The sequence below is a fragment of the Gymnoscopelus braueri genome, assembly GCF_963280865.1.
Source record: "Gymnoscopelus braueri genome assembly, chromosome: 14".
Taxonomy (NCBI): domain Eukaryota; kingdom Metazoa; phylum Chordata; class Actinopteri; order Myctophiformes; family Myctophidae; genus Gymnoscopelus; species Gymnoscopelus braueri.
The window spans coordinates 39,822,662-39,844,346 of NC_137619.1; the positions used below are offsets into that span (position 1 = coordinate 39,822,662).

Genomic DNA, 21,685 nt, shown 5'->3' on the forward strand with positions numbered 1-21,685 from the left:
AAGTGTTCGCTTAAAAAAATATACATATATTCAAAGATTTGCGCAATTTTTAGCAGATCTACAAGCTCATAGCGCGGCACTCGGTGCCGCGCTATGAGCTTGTAGATCTATATAGACGCTATATTAACTACTTTTGCTAGGGACCCCCTGGTACCCCCTCAAGGACCCCTGGTCGATGACCACTACTGTACTATTTGTTTGAAGTGATCCACTCCATTATTCATCATAATGCTGAACGTACAGTAGGACAGAAGATCCTGATCATAATACCAAACTTATAGTAGGATAAAAGATCCTGATTTTAACGCTGAACATAGAGTAGAAAGATCCTGATCAATAATGCTGAACATACAGTAGAAACACACTGATCAATAATGCTGAACATACAGTAGAAACACACTGATCAATAATGCTGAACATACAGTAGAAACACACTGATCAATAATGCTGAACATAGCAGTAGAAACACACTGATCAATAATGCTGAACATACAGTAGAAACACACTGATCAATAAGGCTGAACACACAGTATAGTCGGACAGAAGATCCTGATCAAAGGTCTGCTTGAAGCAGACCGGTTGCTTTGATCTCTCCGTGTTATTTCCAGCTCGGTCCACTTTTGTCAGACAAAGGCAAGAGTGTCCCTGCCCTGGGTTGAGTGATGATTGTTTGTTTGTGTGTGCGTGTGTGTGTGTGTGTGTGTGTGCGCGCGCGCGCGCGTGTGTGTGTGTGTGTGTTGTTCATCGTAATGTTAGATAGTGGCACAGCACAGTGATGGGGGCCGGCCGGGCTAGGGTAGGGGCCCCAGGGTGGTGTTGAGGTGGTGGGGGGACGGGGGGCAGAGCGGCGAGCATGGAAGCTGCACGGCCGTGATTCACTCTGACAGCAGCGCTTGGCATGTGAGGACAGCAGGCCAGGCTGCTTCCCTTTGATCTTTATTTGCTCCACCGTCTGTTTTGCATTTAAGAGTCTTGCTGAGCGAGAGGCATTGGATACACCTTGAATGGCTCAGGACCCTGTCCCCTTTTTAAAGACTCAGGATCCTTTTTCAAAGCTAAGGGGATCCAGGCTGGAGAGAGGGATGATATGTTGGAGGGAGGGCTACTGTGTGCTGAATGGGTACCGAGAGAGGGTCGTCCAGGCAACTCAGATTAAGTCTGATGAAAGGGGGGACACTCATGCAATAACACACATCATCAAGCCGATGGAGAGCAGAGTGTGTGTGGGTGAGGGGCAACACGTGTCTCCTTTTTAGATCCTGGGCCTGCATGATTCAACTAAAAGGTCAGGATTCTTTCAGGAACCAAAACAAACACCTCGATCTGCAGCGATTGTTTCACCGGCAGCCCTACCGCGTTTCGAACATCGGTGATATTAACCACTTAAGCCCTGTTTTGTACTTTGTTGCTTGTACGATGCGATGTAATGTAAAATAGCAGATCTGCAAGCTCACAATGTGTCGCGTGACTCGCGTCGTGAACTTGTTGTTGCCCAGAATGGGGTTGGCTAGATTGAAGGTGTTTTCCCCCTATATTCTGGGCAGAACATTTGACAAAAATTGCAGATCTACAAGTTCACAACGCGACACGTGAGCTTGCAAAGTATCTGCTATTTTCAGCAAAGAGATTTGGGGACGTATTTTTGCCGGTGCCTTTACCCATTATCCCTAAGCTTCTTTGCCATTTTAAAAACTATTTTTAAAAACATTTTCAAATAGTTCAACTAGACGATCTACATCAACACGTCGTGAGCTTGTAGATTGTCTATTTGAACTATTTGAAAATGTTAGTAAAAAATAGTTTTAAAAAATGGCAAAGAAGTTTAGAGATAATGGGTAAGGCACCGACGAAAATAGGGCCCTTGGTGTAAACCCGGTCAGCTATACGTTATACAGGGTTTAAGCGGTTAAAGCTCTTAAAATTCCACCTGAGAGGTACATTTGCAGGCTGTGTACTACGGTCCGCTCCTGCAGCCAGGCAGGGCCACAACAACACGGGCACGGACAGAGGCATCTCTTCCCCTGGAACAGAGAATATATTTATCCTCCTAAACATCTCTATTCCACATTCCCCCAAGACACTACAGTGGCTGCGATCCAGAGCCGGCAGCAGCTGGACAAACTCTTGCCCCAGAGACTGATACAATTGTTAAAAATAACCGCTCCAGCTCGTCTCCGGCTATTGCTTTCGACTTGGGCCATTGCATTAACCTGGAACCAATCTGGCCCCATGTTGGATCTGCAGAGCGCTTGAGGAAATGGGGTTCCTCTTAGAGGCCGAACGCGACCCCACAGATGAGAGAAATCACACACAATTACGCCTATTTATGAGTAACGTGAGCGCTGGAGGTTCTCAATGATTAGCAAACATCACAAATGAAAAGAAACACCCGCTCAGAGAATGAAAAATGCTCTGGAGAATATCAGAGAAATCGCACACGTCGTGGTCGAGTCAACCAGATGTCTTGACATCCTTTATGGAATTGAAGTAATCTGAAACTAAAAGCTTAAATCTCATAAACAAGGGCTTTTCAGAAAAAGAACGTATTGTTTGCATGCATACGTGCGTGCGTGCATGTGTGTGTGTGTCCGTGCGTGCGTGCGACAACACAATGGTCATCAGCAGTGGTGGAAAAAGTAAAAACTATTTTTACTTAAGTAAAAGTATCAATACTGCAAAGTAAGTATTCTGTTACAAGTAAAAGTTCAATTCAAAATTGACTTAAGTAAAAGTACAAAAGTATTGGTATTAAAATATACTTCAAGTATTAAAGTAAAAGTACTCATTATGGAGAATGTACCATTTCACACATTTTCGAATGTATAAAATGTATAAAAATGTTTTGAAAATAGCAGATCTACAAGCTCATCGCGACGCATTGTGAGCTTGTAGATCGGCTATTTTCAAATGGCCGAAATATATACCGTATAGGGCTGAAGTTTTGCAATAATAATCAAAATATACAAAGTAACTAAAGTTTTCAAATAATTCTAGTGGAGTAAAAGCAGAATATTTGCCTCTGAGACGTAGTGGAGTATAAGTAAAAGTACTGCAAATTGGAAATACTCCAGTGAAGTAAAAAAATACATCAAAATTGTACTTAAGTACAGTACTTGAGTACATGTACTTAGTTACTTAACACCGCTGGATGTCAGGGCAATCAAATTTAAAGATCTTTTCTCATTGGCACACATCTCTTTCAGTGCGCTCACGTCGGTCGAAGTTAGCAGGACTCTATTTTCACTCCAGTTATTGTCCAGCATGTAATTTATTTCTAGACTATAAATCTTTGGCAGCCCACAGTTCAGATTATATGATATGTGCAAAGTGAGGAGAGGAGGACAGCCCTTTAAGCTGTCTGGTGGGGCTTAAAACAGATGCTACTCTCCAAATAGCATTGTAGGTTTTTCTTTTTGAAATAAACAAGGGGAAACAGAGGCAGTGTAATACTCAGATCATGCAATTAAGGGGAACTAAAAACTTGGCTCCGACACAAAGATCTGTAACATAGCATTTATTTGCTTTAAGAGGACTGTAATAGAGACGTACACGTTATCATTTCAACAGCTTATCCGCAATTTTATATTAAATACAATTCAAGTAAAGATACAGTAAGCTGTGTTATAGTATTCGTTTCAAATCAGATCTTAATCTTATTAATTAATAACTAAAAGTGTTTAAACAAAACAAAATAAAAGGAAACTTTGATTATCCCAAGAGAAAGCACACATCTAGACCCTTACTTCTTTTCAAGCACAATTACTTAACAGCACCATTTCATAGGCATTACAGATGCATAAAGTGTTTCTTTATCGGTTTCTTTTTCCGCTCTTGACAAGAAAATACAGGTCTCTGTCAATGTGACTGTACAAATATAAACTGCTTATTTTTTTTCAAATGGTGACTAACAGTCGTGGTGATGGGGATCAAGTACGTCTACCTGAGCACTAGTAGATTCACGTTGGGAAGTGCATATTATCTCATATTTCAACAATCAACACTAAACCTCGCTAATAAACAGAAAGTGGCTTAGGTTCTTACGTTTTTGCACATGCAGTTCTCGTTATAATAGCTTTGTATTCACTTATTTTTTTAACAATTTGGCAAAGCAATATCATTCTAAGGCTATGATGGTCAACTTCACGATGATCGTAAGCAAAGATGCACATGACAATTAGAGGTCACAATTATGCTTAAAAGTTATGAATGGTGGATCTTTATGCTATGCTTTCTAAATTGCTTTTTAAGCGTTGATATTATTAAACATTCACAGCTACAAAAGTACCCAATCACACATATTACAATTATCTGGGGTAGTAGGCATTCCACAATCTGCATTCTTTGACATCCTCTGAAACTCAAAAAAGTGTCCGAACAACAGAAATAAACAGTCTTGCATTTTAAAGTACATTTGAAAATAGCCTTATATATACTAAGCAATATAAAAGAACGTGGATATCCACCCTGTTTCCTTAAGAAATAGCTTATATACAGTAGGAAGGACAACGCCTTTAGCTAAAAAGACTTAACCCCTAACTTATACTTCGTTACGTGCAGTGTCGCGCACCGGAAATATAGCTGATCTACCGGCTCACAATGCGTCGCGCAGTAGGCAACGTCGTGAGCTTGTAGATCAGCTAGTTTAGGCCAGTGGTTCTCAAACTTTATCATGTCAAGGACCCCCAAAATTATATGTATTTGGCCGTGGACCCCCATCTCAAAATATTTTGTTCCAGGGACCCCCCAGAAGCAAAGATTTGAGTTACAAATGTTTGCTTTAAAAATAAATATATTCAAAGACTTGCAAAAAAAAATATCACGATTTCTCAAAAATAGCCAAAGTATAAAATATGGTTGAAATGATTATGACGCTTTATTAGCTAATTTTGCTGGGGACCCCCTGGTACCCCTCTACAAGGACCCCTGGGGGTCCCCGGACCCCAATTTGAGAACCAATGGTTTAGGGCGTGCGAAACCTGCGCACAACAACAAGTATAACTCAGGCTTTATAACAAAGAAAAACACAAAAATGGTGACGTCAAGGCAATGGTGCGTCAAGTCTAAACCAGGGGAACCTGGAGAGAGCTACGGGGTAGTGATGGGTCGTTCATGATCGATTCGTTCAAAAGAACTAGTTCAGTGCCGTGAACGTGAACGAGCTCGTTCACTTCCTGAAATTGTTACGTTCACGCTATCGTTCATGCCCCCCATCCCGTACACAGGACGGGGGAGGGCGGGCTGTACGCGCAACGTAATAATAACGCTCCCGCGATAGTGTTTTTCACTAGAAATAAATAGCGCTACTGAACGTGAGCGAATCATTTGAACGAAACATTTGAACGAATCATTTGAACGAATCATTGCCGTGAACGTGAACGAAATCTTCGTTCACTGAAATGAAGGTTTTTTTCCCACCACTACAAAGGGGGGCATAGTTTACATGCTGGAGGCAGACAGTGATGAGGTGGGGGGGGGGGGAGGTCCTGTTAGTGCACTATGCCCAAGTTATAAACCCCTCCCTCCTTCACTGGAGATAACTGTAAAAAAACAGCTAAAGCTTATTACGTCTGGGCTTGTTGGGCGGTTGGTGGCGGAGAGAGAGTGTGGAGGATGGTGATGGTGTGTACACTGTGTGTGTGTGTGTGTGTGTGTGTGTGTGTGTGTGTGTGTGTGTGTGTTGATTTTGGGGTAGGGGTTCAGGTCGGGGGGGGGGGGGGGGGGGTGTATGCATTGGAGTATTGCTGAAGAAGCCCCACGAGGAAGGAAGGCGTGGGTGTCGTTCACTCCACCGTGTTCGTCAGGCGACACACGCCGCCCTCGATAGCCAGCGACTGTCCAGGAACAGCGCCCGGCGGCAGCCTGGATATGTGAGTCTGCAGGGCGACAGGTGGGAGATGAGAGAGAGAGAGACAGTGAGACATGTGAGTCTGCAGGGCGACAGGTGGGAGATGAGAGAGAGACAGTGAGATGATGCAACATGGCGGAGCAGAGCAGAGGAGGTTCCTCATCACATTCCAAAACCAACCAAAGACTTTTTTTTTTAACATAGCTTTTTTTTACTACATAAATGGGCCAGTTTCTATTTCAGATTTGTATTTGAATATGAGACTAACTAACTGGTACATCTAAAATAATGACAGACGTCACTAGTCTCTGTGGATAGCTTTAAAGCACAGCTCAAGACCCATTTCTTCACTCTTGCTTTTTAGTTGATTTTTAAATCTCTGTGTCGTTATTCATGTCCTCACCGTTTTGCCTGATTCACTGCCTTTTTTTTTGCTTTTATTTTAATGTTGTCTTATGCTTTTGCTTTTCTTTTTTGCTTTATCGTTAAATTAGTTGTATTTTTTCTGTAATTGTATTCTTGCTCTGTAAAGCACTTTGAGCTGCATTTCATGTCATGAAAGGTGCTACACAAATAAAGTTTATTATTATTATCATTATTATACCCTGTGTGCATCTATGGGGATAGAAAGGATAGAAAGGAGGTGGAAGGGCGGGCGAGTGTGTGGGTGTGGGTGTGGGTGTGTGTGTGTGTGTGTGTGTGTGTGTGTGTGTGTGTGTGTGTGTGTGTGTGTGTGTGTGTGTGTGTGTGTGTGTGTGTGTGTGTGTGGGGGGGGGGGGAGTATTTGTGCTGGATAAGAGGGAGAGAGGGGACTTTAGAGGAGGAGAGGAGAGGAGAGGAGGGGTGCAAACACAGCTGTGAGATTGGGAGCAGAGCTTCCACTGAGGGATCAAAGGTGGCCGTCTTGCCCCTGTGCCAAGAGACCTGCAGCCGGCCAGCCAGTCCTCTGCCTTCACAGAGGTTAAGAGAGAAGCCCCCGGCACTGTGCGCGCGTGTGTGCGCATGTTTGTGTGTGTGTGTGTGTGTGTGTGTGTGTGTGTGTGTGTGTGTGTGTCTGACCAAGTCACAGAATAGGCCCTGACATCACTCCTCCAGCCACAGGAGGTGTCATCTCTAGCTGGGACCTTTTTTTAGGTTCTGCACTATGGCCCCAGGCACCCAGAGGGCAGCTGTCACTATACTGTGGGACAACAGCCAGAGAACAGGACCAGACCAGACCAGGCACACACACACATGGCAACACTCTCAGAGGGCTATTATGCCTCCAACTGGCCCTTATACTGTGTTCTTCGTCTTCTCTTCATCTTCAGAGGAACCGGGGTTAAAGAGAGGTCCCATTTAAACTGCTCAGAGTGAAGACCCATCAGTGAGTCACTATCGTCCGAGGGTGACACGCTAAATGTTCTCCTTTTGATGTTTGCGTGACATGAAAGGAAACGGCCTATCCAAATTCATTTAAATTTGCACCAGCTTGAATGTGCAGATGAAAATATCATTATTGACTGCGCCTCGTAAACAGCCTCTATGAAGTCCAGTAGACGTTTATTACGTCCGTTGTTTTTGTCAAAGAGATATTGATGAAGACGTGATGTGTGCCATCAACCCTCAACAACACCACACCCCACCCTAAGACCTTGGTTTCTGTTCAAATTGGTCAATGCAGGAATATTGAGTTGGCGAGGGCTTTCTAAACCGAAACATGTAAAGCAATTGTCCGACCGCATTCTTTGCTGGACTGTTGCACTAACACACTGTTCTTAGCTTACTACACTACAGTACTTCATATTGAGCTCTCAGCTTACCGCACTATCAGTAAGCTAAGCTGTTATGACATTTAGTTATTTACACTTATTACACAGCTTGGTTGAATGCTTGATTCAGATTGGTCAATCACTTAATTCAGTGGTGTGTTATTTCTGGATAATGACCGATGAGCTCAATAACAGACCGCTGTTTAATCAAAGACTCAGAGCACCTGCTCATATCAACCTGCGCTGCTTGATTTTATGCTGTATCCAACATGACAGCCATGTAAACAAACACACCATGTAATTTACAACTAAACGTTGCTCTCAAGAATGTTTTTGAGAACATTTGAAGCGAGAAATAGATAATGCTTAGTTGTTTGCCGGTGTAACACACTAAAAATAACGGTGCATGCTATGGTCGGTTCGACGCAAGTAGTGCCAACGCTATCCCAGCAACTGACAGGGATGGCCCGGTGACCATTGCAGAAAGAGAGTTACACCCCTGTTACAGCTAGCATGCTCCGAGCAGGACGTGTGGAGGGTGCTGAAACGTGTGAACATTAAGGAAAGCAGCCGAACCGGATCTCCAGGCCGGGATATCAAGACCTGATGCGCTGACCTCCTGGCGCCAGTGTTTACGACCGCATTCAACCTCTCTCGCTTAATCAGTTTGTGGCCCCCAGCTTGCTTCAAGACGTCCATCATTGTCCCCTCACACAAGAACGCCTGCCTCCCCCATCTGGCCTGTACGACTACCGCCCGGTAGCGCTGACCTCAGTGCTTGGAGAGGCTAGTAAAAGAGCACATCTGCTCTTCCCTCCCCAGCACACTGGACCCGTCGCAGTGTGCATGGATGACTCCCGTCTCCCAGGTACTGCACGTCACCCTTTCCAACATAGACAACATGGGAGTGATGTGTCAGGCTGTTACTCATCAACTGCAGCTCGGCCTTCAACCCTCATACAGTCCCCACCAGGCTGGCTATAGCAAACTGAACGCTCTGGGTCTGAGCCCGGCTATGAGCACCTGGGTCCTGGACTTCCTAACTGCTACCACAGCAGTGGTGGAAAAAAGTCCTCAAATGTTTTACTTAGGTAAAAGTATCAATACTGCAATGTAGAAATACTTTGTTACAAGTAAAAGTCCGGAATTCGGGGCGCCCGCTGGCCTAGCGGTCCAGGCGCATACCACATAGGATGGTAATCCAGTCTTAAGGTCCTTACGCACCGGGGCGATTTTTTTCATGCGAATAATACGTTTTTTTTAAAAACCTTATAAAGTCAATGCAAGCTTCCACACCAGTTTCGCGGAGCGAAAAAAGCGTCTTTTAATTATTCGGAACGAGTCCGAATTTTGCGTATATTCGCATATTCGCCGGTGTGTAACCGCCTTTACAGCGTGTCGCGGATTCGACTCCCGATCCCGACGGCCTTTGCTGTGTGTCACCCCCCCCAATCTCTCTTCCCATTCCCTGTCAGCCTACTTTCCTCTCAAATAAAAAGGCAGAAAAAGCGCAAAAGAAAATCTTAAAAAAAAAAAAAAAGTCAGGAATTCAAAATGTACTTGAGTAAAAGTACAAAAGTATTAGTATAAAAATGTACTTAAAGTACCAAAAGTAAAAGTACTAAAATGTTTGAAAATAGCAGATCTACAAGCTCACAACGCGTCACGATGCGACGCCTTGTGAAAAAAGTACCACAAAAAATAACGTATCTTTGTGGTCGGCTGATACCACAGCTTATCGTTATGTTGTTGCTAAGTATTTTGCAGACTAGCATTAGGCTGCTTGTAACTGTATGAGTTAGTGACAGATAAAAACCCTCTTGATTCTTGAGCTGATCTACAAGCTCACCACGTGTTGCAGCGCAACAGGTTGTGAGCAAGTAGAAAATCACGCATCAGCTTACATGGACCACGGTGGTCATGAGTGAGTGGTCCTTCAACGTCTCTGTCATCAGAGAGCAGGTGTCCTGGCGCTTCCGTGCCATCGGGGGAGCCGGTCAGAATCTGCACATAGTGTCACTATACGCTGTAACACCAGATGTCACACCGGATTACCAATTAACATCCCCACGTTGTTGTGTCTGTGTCCACCGCCTGCTCCCACGTGACACTTTCTGACTGACTTCCAGTGAAATCAGCAGTACATTTTTTTTTTAAAGTGAAAGTACAGATACTGCAATGTAGAAGCACTCTGTTACAAGTAAAAGTCTGCAATTCAAAATTTACTTGAGTAAAAGTACACAAGTATTGGCATCAAAATGTACTTAAAGGGGTAGTTCACCCCCAAAATAACTTTTTTTCTATTGATTACTCACCCCATGGAGCCTTGAATTCATGGATATTTTTTTGTTTTTGTCGCATTCCTTCCTTTATTATTTGATTATAATAAATTTGTCCCCATTGATTCCGGTAGGAGACACAAATGCATTTGTGTCTCCTACCGGAATCAATGGGGACAAATTTATTAAAATCAAATTATTGGCTTAGGAATGTGACAAAAACTAAAAAATATCTATGAATTCAAGGCTCCAGGTGGTGAGGAATCAATAGAAAAAAAGTTATTTTGGGGGTGAACTACCCCTTTAAAGTACCAAAAGTAAAAGTACTAATTAAAAAAAATATAGCAGATCTACAAGCTCACAACGGGTCGCGATGCGACCCGTTGTGAGCTTGCTATTTTCAAATAGCCTAGGTATAAAATAGGGCTAAAGTGGTTAAAGGGGTAGTTCACCCCCAAAATAACTTATTTTCTATCGATTACACACCCCATGGAGACTTCAATTCATGGAGATTTTTAGTTTTTCGTCACATTCCTAAGACAATAATTTGACAATGTGACAAAAACAAATAAATCTCCATGAATTCAAGGCTTCATGGGGTGTGTAATTGATCAAAAATAAGTAATTTTTTTGGGTGAACTATCCCTTTAATGTAGGTTTCATGATATCATAATTTATATCTTAAAAGTAACTCAAGTTTCCAAATGATTGTAGTAGAGTAAAAGTATCATATTTGCCTATGCGATGCAGTGGAGTAGAAGTAAAAGTACATAAAATGGGAAATACTCCAGTAGAGTAAAAATTCCTCAAAAGTGTAACGTAAATGTACTCAGTTACTTTACACCACTGCAACTTTTATCCTGAGAGTATGTGAAATTTAAGTTGTCCTCTTCCTGTCCTGAAGGGTGTCTAACTCTCTAGCTGTGGACGGTCTAGGAATGTCAAGGGGTCTATTTCAGGATTCCCTCGTGACTTTTCAGTACGACTCCAAAAATCTCGTATCGAGAGGCGAGAGCGTGAGGGTTGCCTCGTTTTTTATAGCCACTCAATGTGAAGTCCTTACGTAGAAAATGCCCTGAAACCCTGGAGCAGACCCACTTTTGTCGTTTGCTCGTGGACAATGTGGGTTAACATTGTTCTTCGGTGAGAACTGAGAGCTCATCGGCTGTTGACTCTCACGGACACGCGAGTTCCGTCCGTAGGACCGGTGAGAAAACCAAACAGGTTCGACATACTAAACAAGTGACGTCATGGGATCAAGCAGTGATTTGCCTGTAAATGCTGTGATTTTCTGAAATATAAATGAATTTAAATATAGGATTGAGAATCGTAAGTGGTCTGACTTTGTACCTGCTTTTAATTGCCCTGAATTGAAGACAAGAGTACTAGTCTAAATAGAGATGTGCCGTCTTCTTTTTTTAATATAATATGCATCTTTCTTGACAGTTCCACTTGAACACTGATCTATACTGTATATAACATGGTCCCTGTGGGCTGCTAACCCCGACTGTTGGTCTGGGGAGGGTGTAGACGACCACATGTAAACTCCAATACACATGGAGTCAGTCAGCCCGCCTCTTTCTTTCACCTCACAGTGAGGCGTTTCACCGGGAGGCAGAGGTGAAAGTGGGCCGGCACGGTCCGGAACGGCGTTCCGGTAAAAGATTAGGTGCCGGAACGCCGTTCCGTTAAGAAAAATTCGAAGGTAGTTGTGAAAATCCCATATTAAATAACCTGCCACAGACCCATGGCCATGTTCAAGAAGAAAACATAATCTACTAACGTCAGATTAACACACACAATTATTAAATTTTCTAATAAAGTGCTTTTGAATTGTTCCACTGTGTGTTTGTGTCAGCTTAATCCGTGCTATTTTTTACGGTGTTTATTTATTTTACGGAGCCGAGAAGCGTCTCCTCTTCTCCAGCGAAACGAAACTGGGACTGGGATCAATTCACTTTGCAGCTTGGAGATCCGGCATAAAACGGATACGGAAACGGCCGTTGTCCGTGCCTATGTGTGTATGTGCAAATTACCGGATAAAGAAGGCGGGCTTTACGACGAATTAAATCCCACCAACGTTCAAAACATGTTTCTGGTTGGCTGACAGACTAGCATAGTTAGTTCTGATTGGTTCAACACGTCTTTTCTGGAGAAAAAAAGAAAAGAAAAGAAACGCGAGGGGAAATAAACACTGTTTTGATGAAGAATGCAATTTAAAAAATAAATGAAGCACAATGCAACGAAAACTAACTGAGATGTTTAAGAGAAAAGAAGACAGAGTTGAAGAAGCTGACAATGTGGTTAAAAACAAAGTTTGTAGAACAACAACGCCCAGGTACAGTGGTGGGAAAAGTACTCAATTACTTAAGTAAAAGTATCAATACTGCAATGTATGTATGTAAAGCACTCTGTTAAAAGTTTGGAATTGAAAATTTACTTGAGTGAAAGTACAAAAGTATTGGTATCAAAATGTACTTAAAGTACCAAAAGTAAAACTACTAAAATGTTTGAAAATAGCAAATCTACAAGCTTGTGGAGCTTGTAGATCGGCTATTTTCAAATAGCCTAGGTATAAAATAGGGCTAAAGGGATTAATGTATGATTTATAATGTAATAATGTATATATGCAAAGTAACTAAAGTTTTCAAATAATTGTAGTGGAGTAAAAGTACAATATTTCCCAAATCCGCCATATAACCACATTTTTTACATTAGTATAAACCCATTTTGTTTGAAAATTGTATTAGGCAGAAATTGATTTTTGTGATAATAAATTGGTAAAATCAGGCAAAAATATGAATTAAATAACATAACCCTAACCTAACTCCTAATCCTAACCCTAAAACCAAAATAAAGAAACCAAAAACTGGAGGAAAAAAAACGAACCCAATCCGCCCAGAACCGCGAAAAAAACGGACCCAATCCGCCCAGAACCGCAAAAGAAATTTTGGCCGCGCGTCCTACCAGTTCCGGCAAGAACTCTCAGCCACTTTCACCCCTGCCGGGAGGACGTAAGGCGCAGGTGGAGGAACACGCTATACCTCCCCAGTTCTGCTGCCTTCTGAACAGGTGTAGGAGTCACTCAGTACAGAGACAAAGAGCACAATCCGCTGCTGGCTTTCCAACCCACAAACACAGGCCAACTGTGTTGATTGGAGCGGCTCAGCCAAGCCAGAGGCCAAGGTGGAGGAATCAGTCTCCACTGTGATTGGTGGAACTACCAAAGCACCGATCTTCTTCGGGAACGCATCTACAAATGTCTTCTAAATCCTAACAGATTTCTGAAAACCTTTTCATGTCAAGGACCCCCAAAAATGATATGTATTTGGCCGCAGACCCCCAACATCTCAAAATATTCAGTTCCAGGGACCCCCAGAAGCAAAGATTTGAGTTAAAAATGTTTAACAAATATATATTCGAAGATTTGAACACATTTTTTACGATATAAAAAATAGCTGATCTACAAGCTCATAGCGCGGCACTCGGTGCCGCGCTATGAGCTTGTACATCTGCTATTTTTGAAGTATAAAATAATGGTTATGGCTAAAATCTAAAATGACACAGATGCGTTCCCGCATGTAATGGGTTAAATTAAGTATGATGTTTGTATTTCATGCTGACATAATTATTAAAACAGCATTTGTGACCCTGTGTCTCACCTTGTTGCCCCACATACTGTATACCAGTGTGTTTTATTTCTGAGGATGTCATTTCGGTATGGAATGAAGAGACTTGTAGAGACTCGAAACTTGCTCGAGATAGATAATCCTACACACTGAATGTCATTGTGAGGTTTCTCTGAAAGTTATGTTATTATTGCATTGCAATGACTTTTATGGCATAGAATGACATGCAGAGCTAAATTAAAAAAGTCTGTCTTGTTAATAGTGCAATGATGATATGTCTTCCTCGGCCTAGTGGGAATACGCGATAAGTTTCACGGCAATCGGACGCTGCGTTTATGATTTGAGGCATTTTGTTTCAAAACGTGCCACTCCTGCAAACTTTAGGTCGCAATCTTAGCCAATCAGGATGGAATATGAAAAAGCGGACAGATCCGTCTTGATCACACGACTATAGAGATAATGTGTACTGATTTGCGTGATGTTTGGACACAATCTGTTGGAGTAATATCAAAAGCTGTGTTCTGAAAGAATCCGTCTCCTGGTGGTGGCGCTATAACTGGAACATTTTGGGGCAGAGGTTATCCTCTGGAGTGTGTGTGCACGGTTTCGCTTCGATTGGGCCAACGGTGCCGGAGATTTGCTGTTCTGGGGGGCGAACATCAGTCGATCTACAAGCTCACCACCAGCTTGTAGATCGGCATTTTTTTTGGCAAAGAGGTGTAGAGTCTAGACTCTAAAAAAAGTGGTCCAAGTACAGAGCCAACTCGCGCCCAGTTTACTAGTCTACTCTAGAGGATTGAAGTGGTTAAAAATGAACCAAGTTGATTGGACTGTGTAGAGAGAGAGAGAGAGAGAGAGAGAGAGAGAGAGAGAATGCCTGGTTTCCATTCAGACATTCACCTGTGTGACTGACTGTCAGTCTGCACTGGATGAGCCCCACCATGCAGGAGGACATGGGCCCCACCATGCAGGAAGGACATGGTGCACTGGATGAGCCCCACCATGCAGGAGGACATGGGCCCCACCATGCAGGAAGGACATGGTGCACTGGATGAGCCCCACCATGCAGCCAGGAGGAACATGGTGTCTCATCAGTCACGCTGTGCAGATCACAGGGCTCCGTGGAGCAGCAGGGGTGTCGCTGCAGAAACAGTTAGGCTATTGTTTTATTGTCTCTGTGATGATTGGACAAGATGAAAGGGATGAAGCGCCGCATACACACACACACACACACACAGCCCTCTCTCTGTATGGCTCGGGTTCACCCCTCCTGGACATCATTACCACTATAAAGCTTGTGGACCGCTACAAATTATATAAGGCCAGCTAGAGAAAAATTCAAACGGCTCGCGAATTCGGGGCCTCCTGGCTATTGTCTGGCTCTCGGTCTGTCATGACAAATGTCTTTTATTATAATGGCACATTTTGTTTTTATTTTTCCATTTTGCATGGAGAATAAATGCCCTATGATAGTTTTTTTTTTAATAAGAATAGAATGTGCACAAACCACAACATGAAAGCGGTTACATTCTCGTTGAGCTATATTTATTCTATGGGCCTTGTCTGTGGTGTTAATGTGTGGCTTTCTCAGCACTTAACCCATTAAAGACCGGCAACGCATCTGTGTCGTTTTAAGATTTTAAACCACTTTAACCATTATCTTATACTTTGGCTATTCAAAAATAGCAGATATACAAACTCATAGCGCGGCACCGAGTGCCGCGCTATGAGCTTGTAGATCTGCATTTTTTTTTACAAATCATGACAATTTGGGCAAACCTTTGAATATATATATATTTTTAGAACGAACATTTGTAACTCAAATCTTTGCTTCTGGGGGGATTCTACAAATGTCTTCTAAATCCTAACAGTGTTTTGAAAAAACTCATGTTGCTATAATCAGTGGTTCTCAAACCTTTTCATGTCAAGGACCCCCAAAATTATGTTATTTGACCGCGGACCCCCATCTCAAAATATGTTGTTCCAGGGAGCCCCCAGAAGCAAAGAATTGAGTCAAAAATGTTCGCTTTAAATAATATATATATATTCAAATATTTGCACACATTTTTTTAATATTTCTCAAAAATAGCAGATCTACAAGCTCATGCTCACGCTATGAGCTTGTATATCTGCTATTTTTGAATAGCCAAAGAAATCAAAAAAATGACACAGATGCGTTCCCGGTCTTAATGGGTTAAACACATTCATATCACCAAAGCATGTGGGGTTGTTGTGTGTGTTTTTTTTGCTACACAGATACAAAGGGACATTATGTTGTGTTTTGACTCGACCATAGCTCTGTCATGTGGTTACTTCAATCGCAGGGTAACAAGCTGACAACAGACTTACAGGAGGTTTGTGTCTGTGTTTTTCTAGGGCATCTAGCTATGCTAATTCCTGTCTCCAGTCCCTTTCCACTCTGTCAGCCCCATTGTCTGACGTGCCCAGCTCATATAGATATGGATTTTCTAGGGCATGCGTTACTTTAAAGAACCACATGGCATCAATACATGCCATTGTCACAGCTTCAGTCGTACAGTACATTGTACATAAAACAGATTGTTTTCCCATTAATGGCTTTATTATATAAAAATAATAATAATAATAATCCACGTTTGCATTTTCTCCAGTCATGAAAACATTGCTGAGCTGAATAATTAAGTCAATCATCCTGTTATAGTGCCACCAATTTTTTTATATTACTCCTACAGATTTTGTCCAAACATCACGCAAATCGGTACACATTATCTCTCGTAGTAATGTGTAGTAATGTGATCAAGACGGATACGTCCGATTTCTCACATTCCACATTGCTGGGCCCACAATAACCAACCTGACCTGGCGGAGACCTTTTTCTAGTTGTAATTGTTTATTCACCGGTGTGTAAAGGCCTCAACTCAAATGTAACCAAATGACCCGTAAGGATCTATTTGATTACTTCTGTACACTCTCAAGAGTTACCATGGATAAATGAACACTGAGGATTTGACTGAGAATAACGCTACTGCTGTATAGTTTACACTGAGGATTTTGCTGTGAATACAAATATTGCTGTATAGTTTACACTGAGGATTTTGCTGTGAATACAAATATTGCTGTATAGTTTCTTCACACAAACACCGGATTTAAAAGAGATCATCACTATGCGTACATACAGTAGATACTATATATATATTTACTCACACACACACACACACACACACACACACACACACACACACAGTAGGGGGTACTACTACAAATCCCGTCCGACCTCTGTCCTAAATAAATAGCCCTTGCCTGTGTATCAGGCCTTTCATGTTCTTATCACAGGGGAGCGGGGCAGGAGGGACCCTGGCTCAGTGGTCCAGTAACGCCCAGTGGGATGCCAAGAGGAATGGAAGGAATTTGTGTGCAGAACAGGAGCTACAGTTAAGTGCTGTGCATTGGAGCTCACTGGGTCCTTCTGTTGACTGGCCGTCCCTATGGACAGAATACATCCACACACAAAGGGCCCACTGCAGGTAACTAACCTGAACCCCATGCTCTCTGCAGTGTTATGCCATTTCACTGGAAAGGATGGGTGATCACAACTAACACTCATGATTAATCTAACCGATACCAGATTTTTAGGTCAGACGCCCGTCCCGATTTTGGAGGGTCCTAGACCGGGGGTTCCGGTGGTCCGCGTGGACATGTACCACCGGCCCCCCGAGAAGGCAGCCGGGAATTCCATTTTTTTTCGGCCGTGAATATATAACTTTGCGTCACCAGGATTTTCCAAACAGCAGAGAAAAGTTGACTCGGTTCGCATGAAGACACGGACAGGATTTGTCAGTGATGTCACCGTGGTTTATAAACATCATCGAGCATAATAAATGGTGTACTACGTCCGTGCTACTTCCGTGTTGCATAACAGTGACATCACTGTCGAATCCTTGGCATCTTTATTGTAGCCTTAGTTTCAACGCGTGTTCATGATCAGCGGCATCACCAACGACCTGTAGCCTATTTTGTCACGATGGCGCTAATGAAACACTAAACAGGATTATTTCATGTCAACACTCCAAGTACAACTATCAGAAGATGTAACCCAGGTAAAGTAATGCGCTACGTAAGTTTAACTTAAGTTTTCCAGCTGTCCAAAGTCATTTCTGATACAGACATAGCCTTTTTTAATCACCCTATATCCTTGTTGATATAAGGCCATTTAGGTCAATGATATAACATTATGCAGTGATATAATCATATATAAATAGCAGGCAGGCAGTCATTGACTGCCAGTCAACTTCTTAGCCACATTGTATTTGGCTTACCGGTATACATTTTAAATGACAGTAAAATTGCGAAGATCTCAGTTGAACTCAACAGGAAAATCTGATAAAAACAGGTGGTCTGAAGATGACATGACATGCCTAAAGCCTTCCCTTCCAAATAGGTACAGTATGTGCTGCTATATATATATAAAGCGACATGAATCGGCTAACAAGCGCTCGTAATCAAAATCAACGTTTGTGGCCATTTAAAAAACGCTCCCCCAAGAACAGGGATAGAGTTCTGCACAACGATCTGCCCACATCGTTATGTGGGCCTATGCGGCGTGAAACGAGAGCTGGCATGCTCACATTCTGCCACAAGGGCCCGATACACACGGAGCGCAATTTGGCAAATACGCCCACTGACACCGATATCCCCCGGTGGAGCATGACTTACTGTAAACTCCGTACGTGGCTACTTCAGGAGCAGGTAAGGCCAGGCAGGGCGGTGGAACGGAGCCAGAGAGAGAGAGAGAGAGAGAGAGAGAGAGAGAGAGAGAGAGAAAGACAGAGGCTGTGTGTGTGTGTGTGTGTGTGTGTGTGTGTGTGTGTGTGTGTGTGTGTGTGTGTGTGTGTGTGTGTGTGTGTGTGTGTGTGTGTGTGTGTGTGTGTGTGTGTGTGTGTGTGTGTGTGTGAGAGAGAGAGAGGGCTTGTGACAGAGAGGAGTTGGGGAGTTGGGGGCGGGCGGGAGGGGGGGTTGGAGGGCAAACGCTTTGAAATCTGAACCAGATTTGCTTGAACAAACAGTACCCTCTCTTCATGAGCAGTGACAGAACTACATCCATAAAAGAGAGATCAGCCTCAAGCCTAATTTATGCTCCGTAGAACCATGGTGGTGTCGCCTGCCAGAGGAAAAAAAGAACAGATCTACAAGCTAAACAAAGCTTGTTAGCTTGCAGATCTGTTCTTTTTTTGGGGGGGCGGGGGAGCGACTCCCTGGCACAACGGACTGCATTTTATTTAACCATCATTCACACACGCACTCTTAATAATTAGGAATATTCCTACAGTACATTCAGAGTACATCAGTAACACAGGACAGGAGACAGGTTGGTACTGTAGTTGCCACAACAACTACATTCACAGATGAAGGTAGTATGAAGAAATATTAGTGTGTTTATTTTGAACTTGTGATATAGGAAAATTGATCATAGCTACATTAAAAGGTAGGGTAAGTGATTTTCTTTGGTTAAAATAAGTGTTAAATAGCTCTATATTCTGATAGTACTCGTATAGAGTGTTTGTTCAGTAACAGGATTCTCCATGTCTCTCCAGCTCTTTATTAAACAGAAAATGTATTTTCAGGTCAGGATACCAATTTTATCCAATCAGGATAGAGAACTCAGACAAGACACAGATTGAACAAGTGAAAATGGAAGTGGTGACACAAAGAAATGAGTTGAACAAAATTGGAACTGGAACACTATAGAAATGAAGTTGATAAATTGGTACTCTCTCCTGATTGGCTGAAATGTCATCACCAGGTATTTTCTGTTTATTAAAGAGCTGGAGAGACGGGTAGACTCCTGTTACTGAACAAACACTCTATATAGCAATGATTACTATTATATTACTACTAATATAGTGCTTTAACCTTTTAACAAAACACTTTTTGTTTTAACCAAAAAATATCACATACCCTACCTTTAATAATGTGTTATTGTATTTACAATTTACATGTATATATGGACATGTATTTTTACTATACAGTTACTACACGTATGCACACAGGTGCATTATAAACACAGTGACACATCTTACCTATCATGAAGAGACTATACAGTGTACACTACTTCCTTTCATTTGCATGTGCAACCGAGGCCAATTTCTGGGGTTATTATATAACACAGTGAATTGGGCAATTTGCTCAGGAGGAATATGAAAAACAACCGTACGAAAGCTGCTCTCGTTTCCTTATTGTGCAGTTTGACACGTTTCACAAACCTGTTCCATCACAAGAACCAGACTGTGATTTTTTCCTGGAGCCTAATTTGTTTCTTCGGGTCACATTTTTCTAATAAGCAGTCATACATTCTGGAAAGTTTGATGTAAAACAACCTTCGTAAGGCTCGAAGCAAATCTATGACTCAAACCACAAGTCGTGGTGAAAAAAAAAGCTCCTTAAATTATGAAAACAACATGTCTTAAGTAACTTCAAGCGAGTGGCCCTAGCCAATGAAACGTAATTACCATTATGTTTATTTATGTGAATTAACGTGTCAAACGTGTAAATTGCCCCAAAAAAGATCTCAAACCATTCCTGTACATGTGTTCAGATAGAGATGGCTGTGTCTACATCCATGTGTTTTTCAAGAGCGCCAAAAAAGGCTAAACCTTTGAAAGGATGTTTTTGTTTGAGAAAACTGAGATTGCTGAAGCTCACCTTGGCTTTGCTGTCCTGGGCAGACATGTAGCCAACACACATGCTCTCCGTGGTGTGACTCCATAGGAACTCCACTGTGGGGGACACACAGACAAACAGGTTGAATCACCATGGGGCCCCATTCACTAAGCTCGGTCGTAAATATCAGTGTAAATAACATGTAAATATATAATTAGAAGCTGTATGTGTGATGTAGGGGAGAGAAGGAAGGAGTGAAAAAGATTCTGTCTATGTAATGACATTCATTTTATGTTTGGTTTGCGCTCGGGTGTTTTGCGCTCTGAAAGTAGCCGATCTACAAGCTTGTAGATCGGCTATTTTCAGCATGCAACCAAGTGTAAAATCAGCCATTACGACGCCCGCCCGCCAAAATACATTTTAGTCGACCAAATCAACTGTACATTTAGCTTTTTGGGATGATATGAAATGATATGATATGAAATCTTAATCTATTTATTTCGCTGTACCAGCTTCTTTATACCAGCTGTCGGCACCACCGTTTTTAATAGACAATAGCCCACACTTACTCTGGCCCTTTTCAATCCTGCACGTGACAAATAACAGAAAGTATAAAAAACTAAAACTAACACTAAAACTAATAAAAACTAAATAATATATTAACATTTTTTTTTTAAAGAACCGAATAAAAACTAGCAAATCCGCTCTAGAAACTGATAAAAAAAAAAGTCAAAACGAACAAAAAATAACAAAAATGTAAGATCCAAAGCTATTATAACCTTGGCACAGATCCCCCCTCCCCCGCCATGCCCACCAGCCAGCAAATGGAACCCTGAACGTCTGTCTCCCGGTCTGCCAGAGGAAAAGCGGTGCTGGTTCAGCAGGTGGCAGCAGGGCATAATATGGCTCACAATGTGCCACCACGGTCCACGCACGCCCGTCATACTCCATGATAAATACATGGCATACGGTTGCAACATTACTGCGGAAGGAGGGAAGGCTGAACTTGTGACTTGGATGTTAACCCATTAAAACCCGGGAACGGATCTGTGCCATAGCAGATATACAAGCTCATGGTGCTTTTTTTTTTGCGTGGAAAATGTGTGCAAATCTTTGAAACATAATATATGTTTTAAAAATAAACATTTTAACTCCAATCTGTGCTTCTGGGGGTCCCTGGAACAACATATTTTGAGATGGGGGTCCGTGGCAAAATGCATATCATTTTGGGGACATATTATCCTTGACATGGAAAAGTTTGAGAACCGCTCATAAAGTAACATACGTTTTTCAGAAAACCGTTAGGATTTAGAAGACATTTGGAGAATTCCCCAGAAGCAAAGATTTTAGTTAAAAATGTTTGCTTTATAAAATATATATATATTCAAAGATTTGCACAAATTTTCAAGATTTTTCAAAATAGCAGATCTACAAGCTCATAGCACAGCACAAATACAATTTAAAAAAAGACAGATGCGTTCCCTCCCGGTCTGAATGGGTTAAACTTAATTACAGCGCCAGAGGATGTGGTCGTGGATATGCCAA

At 42.2% G+C, this 21,685-nt stretch overlaps 1 protein-coding gene across 2 annotated transcripts in view; it reads right to left on the bottom strand.

The window, feature by feature from the left end:
* Nucleotides 1-3,506: 3,506 nt before the first annotated feature.
* Nucleotides 3,507-21,685, bottom strand: part of tasp1 (taspase, threonine aspartase, 1) — a 197,558-nt gene continuing 179,379 nt past the window's right edge. For both annotated transcript variants that reach the window (XM_080448591.1, XM_080448590.1), the window contains exons 13-14: nucleotides 20,183-20,256; nucleotides 3,507-5,873 (exon numbers count right to left, since the gene is read on the bottom strand). In XM_080448591.1, the coding sequence (XP_080304717.1) occupies nucleotides 5,781-5,873; nucleotides 20,183-20,256 (167 nt within the window). In that variant the 3' untranslated portion in view covers nucleotides 3,507-5,780. The remainder of the gene's footprint in view (nucleotides 5,874-20,182; nucleotides 20,257-21,685) is intronic.